Source organism: Gavialis gangeticus, unplaced genomic scaffold (assembly GCF_001723915.1).
Source record: "Gavialis gangeticus isolate Ggan-Ray unplaced genomic scaffold, GavGan_comp1, whole genome shotgun sequence".
Taxonomy (NCBI): domain Eukaryota; kingdom Metazoa; phylum Chordata; order Crocodylia; family Gavialidae; genus Gavialis; species Gavialis gangeticus.
The window spans coordinates 61,796,670-61,809,397 of NW_017729031.1; the positions used below are offsets into that span (position 1 = coordinate 61,796,670).

Sequence of the window (12,728 nt, forward strand, 5' to 3'; positions counted from 1 at the left end):
TGTTTGCACAAAACTACATTATTTTAATCAGCATTTACTGACACTACTTCATGTAATTGGCATAGGATATAAGGCTTAGAAGAGTCTGTACCTTTTCATTTAATAGAGAAAAACACATAAAAGATGAACACATTGAAAAGTGGCTAAAATTTGAGATCCTGGTAACTAAGATAACCATGTGAAAAATAACTTAGAATTCATAAGTATATATATACTACTGTCTAGCTGAAGGAGCCTCATTTTTTCTAGCTTGCTGTATCTTCTGGAGAATTATCACCGGCCAAAAATAAGTGGAAAATAAATTATGAATGAAAAACCATTCAGGTGATAAGGGTATCAATTTTTAGGATATAAAAGTCCAAAAAGAAATATGTAAAGATTTACAATTTTAGTCTTGGAAAAAAATGTTTTTTTATGAGAAATAAAAGTGACAGTATTGACATGTGACTTGCGGGTGGACTGGTGAGATGTGAATAGAGACCTCCCTCAGGACATTATACATCATTTACAGTTGATTACTAAATAGTATCAACAACTGAAAAACGGGAGAAATTCAGTCACATCATGATTCCCTGAGTAAATATATGCCTCAGCATGTTACATTCTGCTACTTAGGAATAGTGATAAGAGAGGAATTTTAAGCTTTTTTTCACACTGCCACAAAATGGAGAGAGCTGTATTAAACAAAAGCAACAGGCAGGATCCTCCGAACCAGCAGCCTTTTTCACCCGGTAAAGCTTGAGGTGGGTGACTACCACTATAGTTCTCTTATCCTTGGAATTTCTGACGCAACCTTACATCCATTCTAAAGTTGTGCTGACTGCAACAACCATTAAACTGTCAGGTTAGCAACGAGGAGTTGCCAGCTCACAATAAATCTCCAGACACATCCTTTCCCCACTGACCATATGACATGAACCTCCTTTGCTAGCTCAGTGATACTCAGGAATTCCCATATGCCTGGGAATCAAGGCAATCACTTACACTGATTTTAAGGTCAAATTGAGACTGAAGCAGAACAACGCAAAATTAACAGGAGCCTATTTGTGTGCACCTGGCCTATTTGTGTGTGCAATGATAAGTGTCATTTTATTGAAGAAAGAGGAATGTCTCATAGTTAGAATGCCCAACAAGCACATTTTTAACTGCAAAACCCCAAATGGTAGAGCCATATGTGCTGAACTGAGTAAGGACCAAAACTGAAATGTCTACATACATCATTCTACAAACAAGCTCTCACTGATACCAATGGGAATGAATCATAAACAGAATGGATCAAAGGGAGCAAGAGGCCCTACTTTTATATTCTGAAAACTGTTTCAGGGTCTTTTATGTAGTTAAAACATTTGCATATATTTTTGGATTTTTACTTCACAAACAGAATGCAGAGAAGGGGATATTTCAATTTTGCATCTCCTTCATTTTGAACAGTATTTGTTTTGATTTAGAAGTACGATCAAAGAAACCTTTTCTCTTTGATAAATAAACAGTGACATTTCAGTTCCATTATTATTATATGCATACCTAAGGCACTCATCACTGTAGTATCTAAACTATGCTGGCATGACAGCATTGGAGTAGTGATTGTTTTTCTATATAGTATTGTATTTCATTCTCAGAGCTGTATTTAAAAACTGAAGAAGAATGCTTTGCATTTCAAAGTTTATCTGACTTCATCCCAACTATGCAGTTGGTCCAATAAAAAATATCACCCCCAGAATTGTTGCGTCTCATATTTAAAACACATTTCAAATATTTTAAGCTGCACTGTGTGGTAGTTACTATCCCCTGCCCTTTTCGAGGGGAATGGACTTCACTGGAACTGATACTTTATATTTTTATAGCGACTATCATCCTGAAGCACTTAAACTACAGTATGGATACAATTCTGCACACAGTCTCTCTCATAGTACCCCCTATATTGAGCACTGCTGACTTGTACACACAGGGAGTGTCTACACATGCATTTATTGCACAGTAAGTGGATTTACACCGATGTCTACACGTGCAGGTGTTAAAGTGCAGCACCACTGTGTTTGGATTGACTTGGGACTAAAGTTAGTCCCAAAGCAGTCCATGCACACAGTGTTACTGTGCAGTAAGGCGTCTACACGTGAGTTACTGCTCAGTAACTAATTGGGCATATATCTGATATCTACATCATGCAAGTATAACATTTATGCACAAGTTACCATAAGTCGCCATACATACTGTGCGGTATGCCCATATACATGTAGATGATGCTCATCCTGTGCAGTAATTTTTGGTTACTGCACAGTGATTGTGCATGTGTAGATGTGCCCAGGTAGAAGTAAAGAAAACAAATCCTTACCACAAACCAAAGAGACTGAGCAGAATAGGAATTGCTTTCCAGCTGTAACTAGCTTTCTTTGCTTTCCCTACATCAGCGATTCTCAGTGCTGTGAAATCCTTTTAAGGGTGCTGTGGGGTGCTGCCCAGTATTAACACTATTAAGTGTGCAAAGAACTATGCATGATTCAAAAGGTAAACTAAGAAACTTTAGTAAGAATCCATAGTGTCAAAAACATTCTGACCTGTTGTGGTCTTTCTAAGTTCTTTTCAACAGAAGAATTACTTTATTATTTTTCTGTTGCGAAAAACCAAGTGAAAGGTAAGATATGGCATTTCTGAAGGACTCCTGGAGTTCCCAGCATCAGAATGCTGCCAGGGCCTGGACTCTGCTGGGGTGAGGGGAGATTCCAGTGCCTCTTCTAACTGGGCTTATCAGGTAGATGTCCCTTTCGCCCATCCCTATTTATGCTACTGTATAGCAGTACACACTGTTCAGTCTTGAGGCCTTGATTTCAGTCCCTGGTGTTTTCACCAAGGTAACAGCTGTCACATAAGCATAAATGTAGAAAGGCGACTGGTAATTTATATAACTCAGTTATGTAACTCTATGCAGGTCTAGATGACACACCTGAAAATGTTGGTGGGGCCAGTTTAGATTGATATGATGCACTGTTGAGACAGGAATGACAAAGAAATTGAACAAAAACTTCAAAGTAAGGAAAACATAGAAATCTCCCAGATACAAACAAGTTAAAAAGGTAACAAAAAATACAAATGTAAACTGAGGCTTAAATTATTAGAGATCTTTAAGAAAAATTAAACCAAGTGTATCTTAATATAGATATACAGAATCCATTTCTCAAAGACTAAAAGATGTGCAGAAATATTCAGAGGACAATTTTGTCAGTTAATCTCTCACAGGAAAAGAAAGATAAGACTCATTCCCTAAATACCAAAAGTGACATTGTGATTCCTGCTGTTTGAGAAAACATATATTATGATGAACTCCAAGCTTATGCATATTGTTTTTCTTCAGGAATCCAACTACATCACACCTAATCCATGGCACTGTCTGGTTTTTCCATTCTACAGTAGAGGTCTATAATGTACAACCTGAGGTCTGGAGCTGCAGGGCTTTGTCTGTGCCTGTGCTGGAGCTGTGCAGCGAGGGGCTGTGAAAAGGCTGAAGACCTAGAAATTGTGCCTGTGCTGCTATTGCTTCTCGCTGCTCCACTTTTCCCCCACTCCCACAGGTTTGTGGCCTGGGCACAGCTTCCAGAGCTACACCAGGGCTGGGGGAGCTGTGCCTGAACCACTGCCATTACTCTGTCCCTCTCCCCAAGGCTGTGGTATGAGTGCAGCTTCCAGCCAGAGTGGAGTAATGCCAGGGCCAGGCTGGGGGTGGGTGGGGGGAAGTAGGAGGGGAAGGGGAAGTAGCAGCAAGATGAAAGCAACTTGCTACTGCCTGGCCTGGGCACAGCCCTGCTAGAAGCTGCTTTCACCCCGCAGCCAGAGAGCAGTGGGCTGGGAACTGCACGGGGGACACAGATGCAGCTCCCATGTGCATGGCTCCTTTGGGGACCCAGGGAAACCTCCCCCACTGTTGACATGCTGCCAAAACCACCGAGCTCACACTAGACTGGGGACAGGTTGTCCCAGTCTGCTGCTTGGAGAAGGTTAATGTCCCCTGATTTTCAGCTTACCCCTGACATTTTCCTAATCCATCACCAACAGTCACAAGACCTGTTTCAAATTGAGATTTCCAGGTCCTCACTGGCGTCTTATTTGCCAAGTTCAGCAGGACAATATGTGGCAATTATGACCTGTTCTCCTCAGGGACTTGTATTTGTTGGCTAAACTTTTTGAACTGGTGGAGTAGCAGTTCATTGACCTGCCATTGTCACTAGCAGTATTTTGACTGCTGGGGAACTTGTTGAGGTATGACTAAAGGGGATCAGTAATCATTTCATTCATATTTACTGTGGTAATAAATAATGGGATTGTGACAACTTGGTGGGTTCACTGTCCTTGTCCCCCTTCTAATCCTGGGCATGGAATATACAGCAAGTGTGGTTAAGGCACAGAGAAAAATGGAAGGTACATCTGAGCTAGGCCTTGCGTTAAGCTTGGCATCAGCGCTTCATAAGACCTGTCCACACTATGAAGCACAGTATTCAAAGGGAAGATTTGGTGTGGATACATAGAGAAGGATGCTGCAACTCTTTTTATTTGGGCCCGCACTTTTAACCTATGGAAACCCACTCTGTGAGTAATTGTCATTTTAGATTTAGGTTAATTTTAATACAGTAGGCTTGGGTTTAACTTAAGAAGTCTCTGGTAGCAATTTTATTAAGCCAAACTCTTATCTGAGTTTTTAACATCATAAATGGTAAATGACATGGAATTGGTAAATGGTAGATGACATGGCTATATTAACAAGAATTTTTTTCAATAAACAGGATCCATTAAAACATTTTCTTAAAAAAAAGATATGCATTTAGGATGATAATATGAGATATATTCCTTTGAGGATATACAGAAGTACAGTGCTGGTTTTTGTTTTTAAATATTTTAGGTTTTTTTGTGTGCCTCTCTCCATTCTGCTCTCTCTATTATGTAATTTCATACCGTGACCTGAATTTTTCTCTCTGCTCAGTCATTTATTCTTTTCTTACTTTAGCTTTTTTTAAATGTAGAAATCATTAGTGCATGAGATTGCTTTATAATGTCTTAGCTTTGTTTACTAGTAGTTAGACTTACATTGCCTAACACAGAACTAAAATATTGGGGCCCAGGTAAACTAAACTGAACCTTAAAACATATTATTGCTAACTAGCCAATCCATTAGAGTTTTCCCTGTGTAAAGTGTATAGGAGCAATCCCTGACAATAGCATTTGGCGTGATAATAAGCCACTTCCTCTTCAGAACACTGTCTAACGTTACTCTGTTTATGGTATTTGGGTCAGGACTGTGATTAAAAAGATTACCCAGGAAGAAGTAAAACCTTCAGAAATAGTCTGTATAGTTTCATAATCTGGGAAAACTGTCATGGCTGCTTTCTTCTACATGAAGACTGCAATAGTTTGGACTATGCCAGAAAGGCCAAGAAACATTATTCAACAAGGAAACAGAGGGAACAGAGCAGTCCTTAAACAGTAACTCGCACACAATACTGCTCTACAAACCTTTTGAGATTACCAAAATAAAACAAACAAACAAAAAAAGCACGAACAAAATGAAAGCTCAAATACAAGTTGTGTAAGCCACCAAAAATCAGTCATTAGGTTTAGCTGGGTAACTGGATGGGTTTGTTCATGATATTACATAGCTATAACTACCTTCATTTGGTTTGAAAAGAATTCCCATTTTCTGAAAGGAGGAGTTTTCTGGAGACAAGTTTTTCCCTTCAGACTTCAGTGGAAACTGAGGGTGTGGACACACACAACAACTGAACCATTCCTAGATGTCACTGATTGGAAACTTGCTCACAGTTATATCAAGTGCTGTGGCTCACCCAGGCCAGCATGCCTCACAGTTGGTGAAGGTGGGGTGGGGAGAAACGGTCTTGCTTTGGGGAGTTTCAGGGGGGTGAGTAACCTGTAGCTGGAGGCATTTTTACTTTTCCACTTTCCCTTCTCTCCTTGCAATGAGTGAAATAAACTTCAACAGCCTGCAGCTGAGCACAATCTGCAGTGTGCTTGCCTGACTTGGGGGCAGCAGGAGAGGGGAATGCTTAGATACATGTTTTGGTTCCCAAGGGATGGTTGCACACGGTGAGGGGCTGTGAGTAGGGAGTGAGGACACAGCAGTTTATTTGAAAGATGGCCTTTGTTGAATAAGCAGTGCTAAGGAGCAGTGCAAAAGACAGAAAGGGAGGCAGTAGAGTGGCCAGTTGCAGTAGTGATGGGGGGGGGGAGGGGACAATGCAATGTGGGATTCTTGAAGGAATGACCAGACCAACATCATGTAACACAGGTTCACAGTGAACTAGTTCAAAATAGTATTTGATCTTTCACATACAATTTTGAACCATTCCAGGTGGATTTAAACAGATTAGCAGACTTGTATGTCTATCCACTTCAGGTTTCAATTGCATTTATACCATTCTAAATGTCATGTGTGTCCATGTCTTGAATATGCAAATATAAGATCACTCCATGCTGTGTAAGGCAGAAGGCAGGGTAGAGCTGCACCATATAGACTAGTAGTTAGTCAGTCTATAATGTACACCTCAGACACCCTGCCTCCTGTCTGACTTCAGCCTGACTACCTCTCCATGACGTACAAGTATAAATTTCACAAGTCGGTCTTATTAAGACTGCTCTGTATTATTTGAAATTAGACCTTAGCACTGAGGTATACTGAATGTTTCATGTGCATTAATAATCTTCTGACACCAAATATAAAGGACAATTCATTTCTGCATAACAAAGCATATTGACAGTTTAGAAAACTAAGCCATGAATCAATATCATGCAATTAGACTCCCACATCAACACAAAAAAGAAAAAGCAAAGAATGTATAGAACAAAAATTTTCATTGACCTGATTTGTCAGAGATGTTGGCTGTAACTGGCGTGGTGGAGTAGCTTGTGTTAGCCTTTGCGCTGTCCTTGGAAGCTTTTGGTTTATTTTTCGTTGCCTCTAGTGCTTTGACCTTCTTGGCATGTTTACTTCCTTTGTAGTGGGCCTCAGCCTGGCTCTACAAAGGAGAACAAATCAGGCTCATTTGTTTGTACTTCCATACAACACAAGAGATGATAATGTGGGACACTTTCAATAATAGGCACCATAATATTCCACCTGACAAAGTTTAGTAGTGTGTTATTAATATTTCCCTAAACTTAATGTATTTTATATATTCAGATGACAAAATTTGCATTTTAAAAGAGATTTTAAAGAACAACATGTACTTTCTTCAATGTAGAATGAAATTTGTTTTTATATTAGAATTGATGTCTCCATATCTAATTCCTTGCTATCATACTCTTCAGATTTAAAACTTAATGTAAATGTGAATACATCCAATTGAGAAAACTTCTATTTAATTTCATGTAGTTACCTGCTCTTTATTGTTTATAGTTAGAAAGGTATTCTCTATGCTGTAACATGATTAAATAATCCATTTTTCTCTTGCTTGATCTAGTACAAGACTCATGAAGTATTCTCATCATTACACTAATAGCAGTTGAAACAGGCATTAACGATATTATGTCTACACTATTAGATCAAGGAGAAGGGATGAAAAAAGAAACACCACTGTCATTAACTTTAATAGACTGAACTAAAACATAGGAAACATTTACAATATACATCAGTTTTGATTATGTTTTATAAATTGCCCTACATAACCCTTTTGAAAGACCTAAAATGTTGGGGACTCTGGGACAGATCACCAGAGAAAAACTTATTATTAGCTTCTTCTAAAATGTCATGAAATATATACCTCCTGGTTCTGTACTAAAAATAACTTCTGATGTTCATAAGAGAAAATATTTACTTCTTTGTCATAAAACTATTTATAGAAACTAGGTCAAATGTACATGCCTGAAGTTAGGCACTTAAATGAGCTGCCTGATTTGCAGAGATTTAGAGTACCCTTTGATAACTGAGTTATTTTTGTCCCCAAATGTAGAGTGGGAGCTTAACTTTTAAACACCCAAATTAAAAAATGTCAGGTTATGACTTCTTAACACAGTGAGCTTGTTGACTTCTAAAAACCTAATTAACATATTAACATATTTTAGAGAGTAAAAAAAGATTAAGACTATTATATGAATATACAAATGAAAAGCCATTTTTACATAATTGTAAACAGTAATATTTAGCAATGCTATGCATTATTAACAAATATTCATATAAATTACATTCTTTTAGTTTTGAAACTTGTATTAAACAGGTGCCTCTATTGAAGGTTACATATTAACTATTTAAGTTAATATTGCAATTTAATTCAAACTAAAGTAGCATGCTTCTTGAAATGACACGAAGAGATGATTTCATCTCAGTGCTTCATATATAAAATATCAGTGCAAGAAATATTTAATATGTTCATGCAAAAGTGAATTATATTAACACATGTTTGCATCATCATCTAGTTCACTGTGTTAAATGAAGCAAAAAACAGAATAAACTTCATGTTTTATATACACCAGCTATGGGGTCCAGACAGGTATTAAAAAGAGCACAGATATAATGAGGACAATCTTAATGGGGCTCAATACACCTAGGAACCACGGCCACCTTAAGACAGTGTGGGTAGAATGTAAGCAGACAGTAGGGGCAGATGGAAAAGACAAGAGAACACATAAAATCTCTATTCACTAAAGTCTTAATCATTTGTATGATGAAAAATCACTAAAGCACTGCAGCTAAAACAGCCATTTAGATGAGATGAAGTATTCATTTTAGTATACAAGTGATTGTATATACTGTAAAATAAGGAACAGAATATGCAGCATGCTTATTCTCTGATAACTTTGTTAAGAGCATGTTCAGGAATAAGAACTGCCAAATACACATTACTTTGCAGACCTTTCTGAAAAAAATACTTACTTGTCTGTAAATCAATTTACAGTAGAGTCTAAAAACTAGTTGCAACTAAACTATTTTATGACTAAAACCTCTGTAGTATTGAAATATAATCAAACACAATGCAAAAATTAAAGAGAAACAGCTAAATTATTGAACAGAAGTACAACTATCTCTACATACAGTATTTAAAGAGACACCTGTCAACTTGAATTTCTTGAAACTGCTGGATATCAAAAAATTCATCTATTTTTGCTAGATCCTTCTTTAAATAGTATGTCTTCTTTTTCTCGGAAAATACTTGATAACTTTTAAAGATTTTTTTAACTCCTCTTCTATTAGATTTAGACATGTTTCATAGACAAGCAGGGAAGACTCATCACAAAATAAGACATACCCCCCCACTCATTACATTCTTTTTCTGTCTGCAAACACTCCCCCTTTTGCTGGTTGCTGCCCAGTCAGTTTCAGCTTTGGTGCTGCTGTACCCTTCAGAAGACATACAAAATGTCAACAGCTGAGTGAAACTGCATACTCAAAAAGCTGTCAAAATGCATAAAGCTAAAAATAGAAAAAATATATATTTCCTCAAGCCTCCTTCTGTTCTAGCAACTTATATTGTAACAGCAGCAGATGCAAAAAATTCAAGTTGATGATGTCCCTTTAAATATTTGATCTATAACTATGCTCAATGCATACATGCTCTGTTGATAAGATCCTATGTTGCCTGAGGAAAGCTACAACAGAAGAAACGTAAGTGCACTCAAGAGAAAGACTTACTAAGTTGGTACATTGCTAATAAGACTTTCTGCTGATATTTGCAATAATAATGCCTGCAATATCAGTAATAACCTACTACTGTGATTCACTTCATTCAATCCTCATCTACTGTAATGAAACCTGTTGAAAACAAACAAGTCCAGACAGAATTAAAACTAATGTAAACTGTTTAAAGATATTTGCAGTTTTCACTGAAATCTCTTGGGTGGCATCACTTTTGATATTCACTGGATGGTAATTGTAACTATAAAACACAAAATCACAGGCATACATTACATTATAAAGAACAGAAATTACCATTGTTATCCTCTCAGTCTGACCTCTTACATAATACAGATTGTTTCTGAATTAATTCTTGCTTGGACAAGCCCATATATTTTAGAAAAAGCATTCAACCTTGGTTTTAAAATTTCCAGTAGTGGGGAGCTCACTATAGACCCAGGTAAGTTTTTTCCAGATCTAATTATTATAACTTAAGCATTAGTCTTCTTTCTAGTCTGAGTGTATCTTATTTCAACATCCAGCAACTGGATTTATTATACCTTTGTTGGATAAAATGAAGAAACCTCCAGTATCAAACTTCTATTTCTCACACAGGGACACAGTGTGATTAAATGCTCCCTCCCCCTGCCTTAAACTTTCATTTTGATATACTTCATAGATTGAGCTCTTTGTGTCTTTCAGTAGAAGGCATATTTTCTAATCATGTCATCTTTGTTACAGCTCTTTTCAGAACCCGATCCAATTTTTCAACATTTTCCTTGATTTGTGGATAGCAGATCTGGATGCAGCATTACAGCAGATGTCCTGCAGCATCAAATACAGAGATAATCACTTTACTGCACCTTAGTGTTCCTCTATTTATGAATATAGGAATCATACTAGGTCTTTTGCTCACATCATTACACTGCAAAGCTAACATTCAAGTTGATTAGCCAGCATGACCCACAACTTTTTTCCAGGTCACTACTTCTTAGGAAGAAATCCCCCATCCTGAATGTATGGCCTACTTTCAATGTTCCTAAAATATATATCCCCAAATATCTGGCTGTACCAAGCAGCATATTATTTGTTTGCGCACACCTTACAAAATTATACATACTACTTTGTGCAAGTAATCTACCCACTTTTTCTTTACCACTTCCCAAAACTTTAAATGAGTTGCAAACTTTTAGTAATGCTTTTAAATTTCTGACTCCTACCCTGGGGGTCTTTAAGAAGAGGCTTGATGCCTACCTGGCTGGAGTCATTTGAGCCCAGTTTTTCTCCTGCCCAGGCAGGGGGTCAGACTTGAAGATCTACAAGGTCCCTTCCGACCCTACTTCTATGATTCTGTGATACTATGATTCAGATCATTGATAAAAATGTTACATATACCAGGGAGAAGATATATCGTTTTTAAAGCATGAAAATTTCATATCGTTATATATTTGTCACTATCTTGTAATGGGAGTGGATAAAATCCCAGGGGTCAGTGCTCAGGCCCATGCTCTTTAACATCTTTATTTATGACCTGGATGAGGTCATGAAAAGTGCAATGATTAAGTTTGTGGATGATACCAGGCTGTAAGGACAAATGGGCACATCAGAGGACACGTCAAAAATTCAGGAAGAACTGGACAGGCTGGTCCTATGGGCTGAACAAACCCATATGAGGTTCAACAGGATCAAATGCCGGGTCCTTCATCTGGATAGGATGAACCCTCCCCGTACCTATACAAAGGGTGCTGATCCACTGGCTGGCACTGCATCCGAAAGGGACCTAGGGGTACCAATTGCCCAGAGGATGAATATGAGCCACCAGTGTGCCAAAGTCACCAACAGAGCAAATAGAACTTTGGTGTGCATCAGCACATGTGTCACAAACAGATCCAGAGAGGTGCTCCTCCCCCTTTATTCAGCATTGGTGAGGCTACAGCTGGAGTACTGTGCCCAGTTCTGGGCACTGCACTTCAAGAAGGATGTGGACAAGCTCGAAAGGGTGCAGAGGAGGGCCACCTGCATGATCAAGGGCCTGGGGGACAGGTCCTATGAGAAGAGACTTCAGGATCTGGGTTTGTTTAGTCTGAATAAAAGAAGACTGAGGGGTGACTTGATACCTGCCTACAAATATATCAAGGGAGAACACCAGGAACTAGGAGAATAACTTTTCAAAAAAGCGCGCCCCCCACCCCCACCCAGGAAGCCGTGGACCAACGGACGCAAGCAAGTCGAGGAAAAGTTTCAGTTGGGCATAAGGAAAAACTTATTTTCCATACAGATAACTAGAATCTGGAACACACTTCCAACAGAGGTGGTGCAGTCGCCATCTATGGTGGTCTTCAAGAGGAGGCTGGACAAGTACTTCGTTGAGCTCGTTTGAGCCCCATTACCTTCTGCACATGGCAGGGGATCAGACTTGATGATCTTATAGGTCCCTTCCGGTCCTTCTTTCTATGATTCTATGAAAATATGAGCCCAATCACATACCCTTTTAAGCAAGGAAACCTTCCACTGATGTACAGCTCTGTATGATACAAATTAATTTACATATAATTAACCACAATTAAGTTAATCTAAATCAGAGTTGAAAGAGAAAGATGTAAACATTCTTATATTTAACATTTTAGAATTGTGTCATCCTAGAACACAGGACTTTTACATTAATGGTAGTAAAAGGGAGGCAGTTGAATATGCCTTTTACATTTGAAACTCTATAGCAGTTTTAATGATATATTTTTAGCTCTAATACTACTTCTCAGTTAACTATTGCCTTGCCATGTCTTTTCTTCTCTCCATCTTACGTTTCACAGATGAAATTACTTACAGTAAAAAACCCGACAAGTTTTTTTGTAGCATACCAAAAAGTTCTACAGAACACTTGAAAGGATATGGTTGTTTTATTCTATAGAATTTACAGTTTTATAAAAGACTTGCCACTTACAATTTTAAACTCTCCAATCTCTCAGTTCTAATTCTCAAAGGGAACTTACAAAACACTTTTCACAAATGAGCCTATGAACTTCACTTCAACCTCCTGGATACAAAAAATCATGGACTAAATATTGACATTGGATTTATGACACATTATAACCTGCCTGACATCTGACTCCCCAGGCACCTC

General features: G+C 38.1%; 1 protein-coding gene across 2 annotated transcripts in view; it reads right to left on the reverse strand.

Moving 5' to 3' along the window:
* Positions 1–12,728, reverse strand: part of ZNF385B (zinc finger protein 385B) — a 363,103-nt gene that overhangs the window by 51,326 nt on the left and 299,049 nt on the right. For both annotated transcript variants that reach the window (XM_019523035.1, XM_019523034.1), the window contains exon 4: positions 6,860–7,016. In XM_019523035.1, coding sequence (XP_019378580.1) covers positions 6,860–7,016 — 157 coding nt within the window. The remainder of the gene's footprint in view (positions 1–6,859; positions 7,017–12,728) is intronic.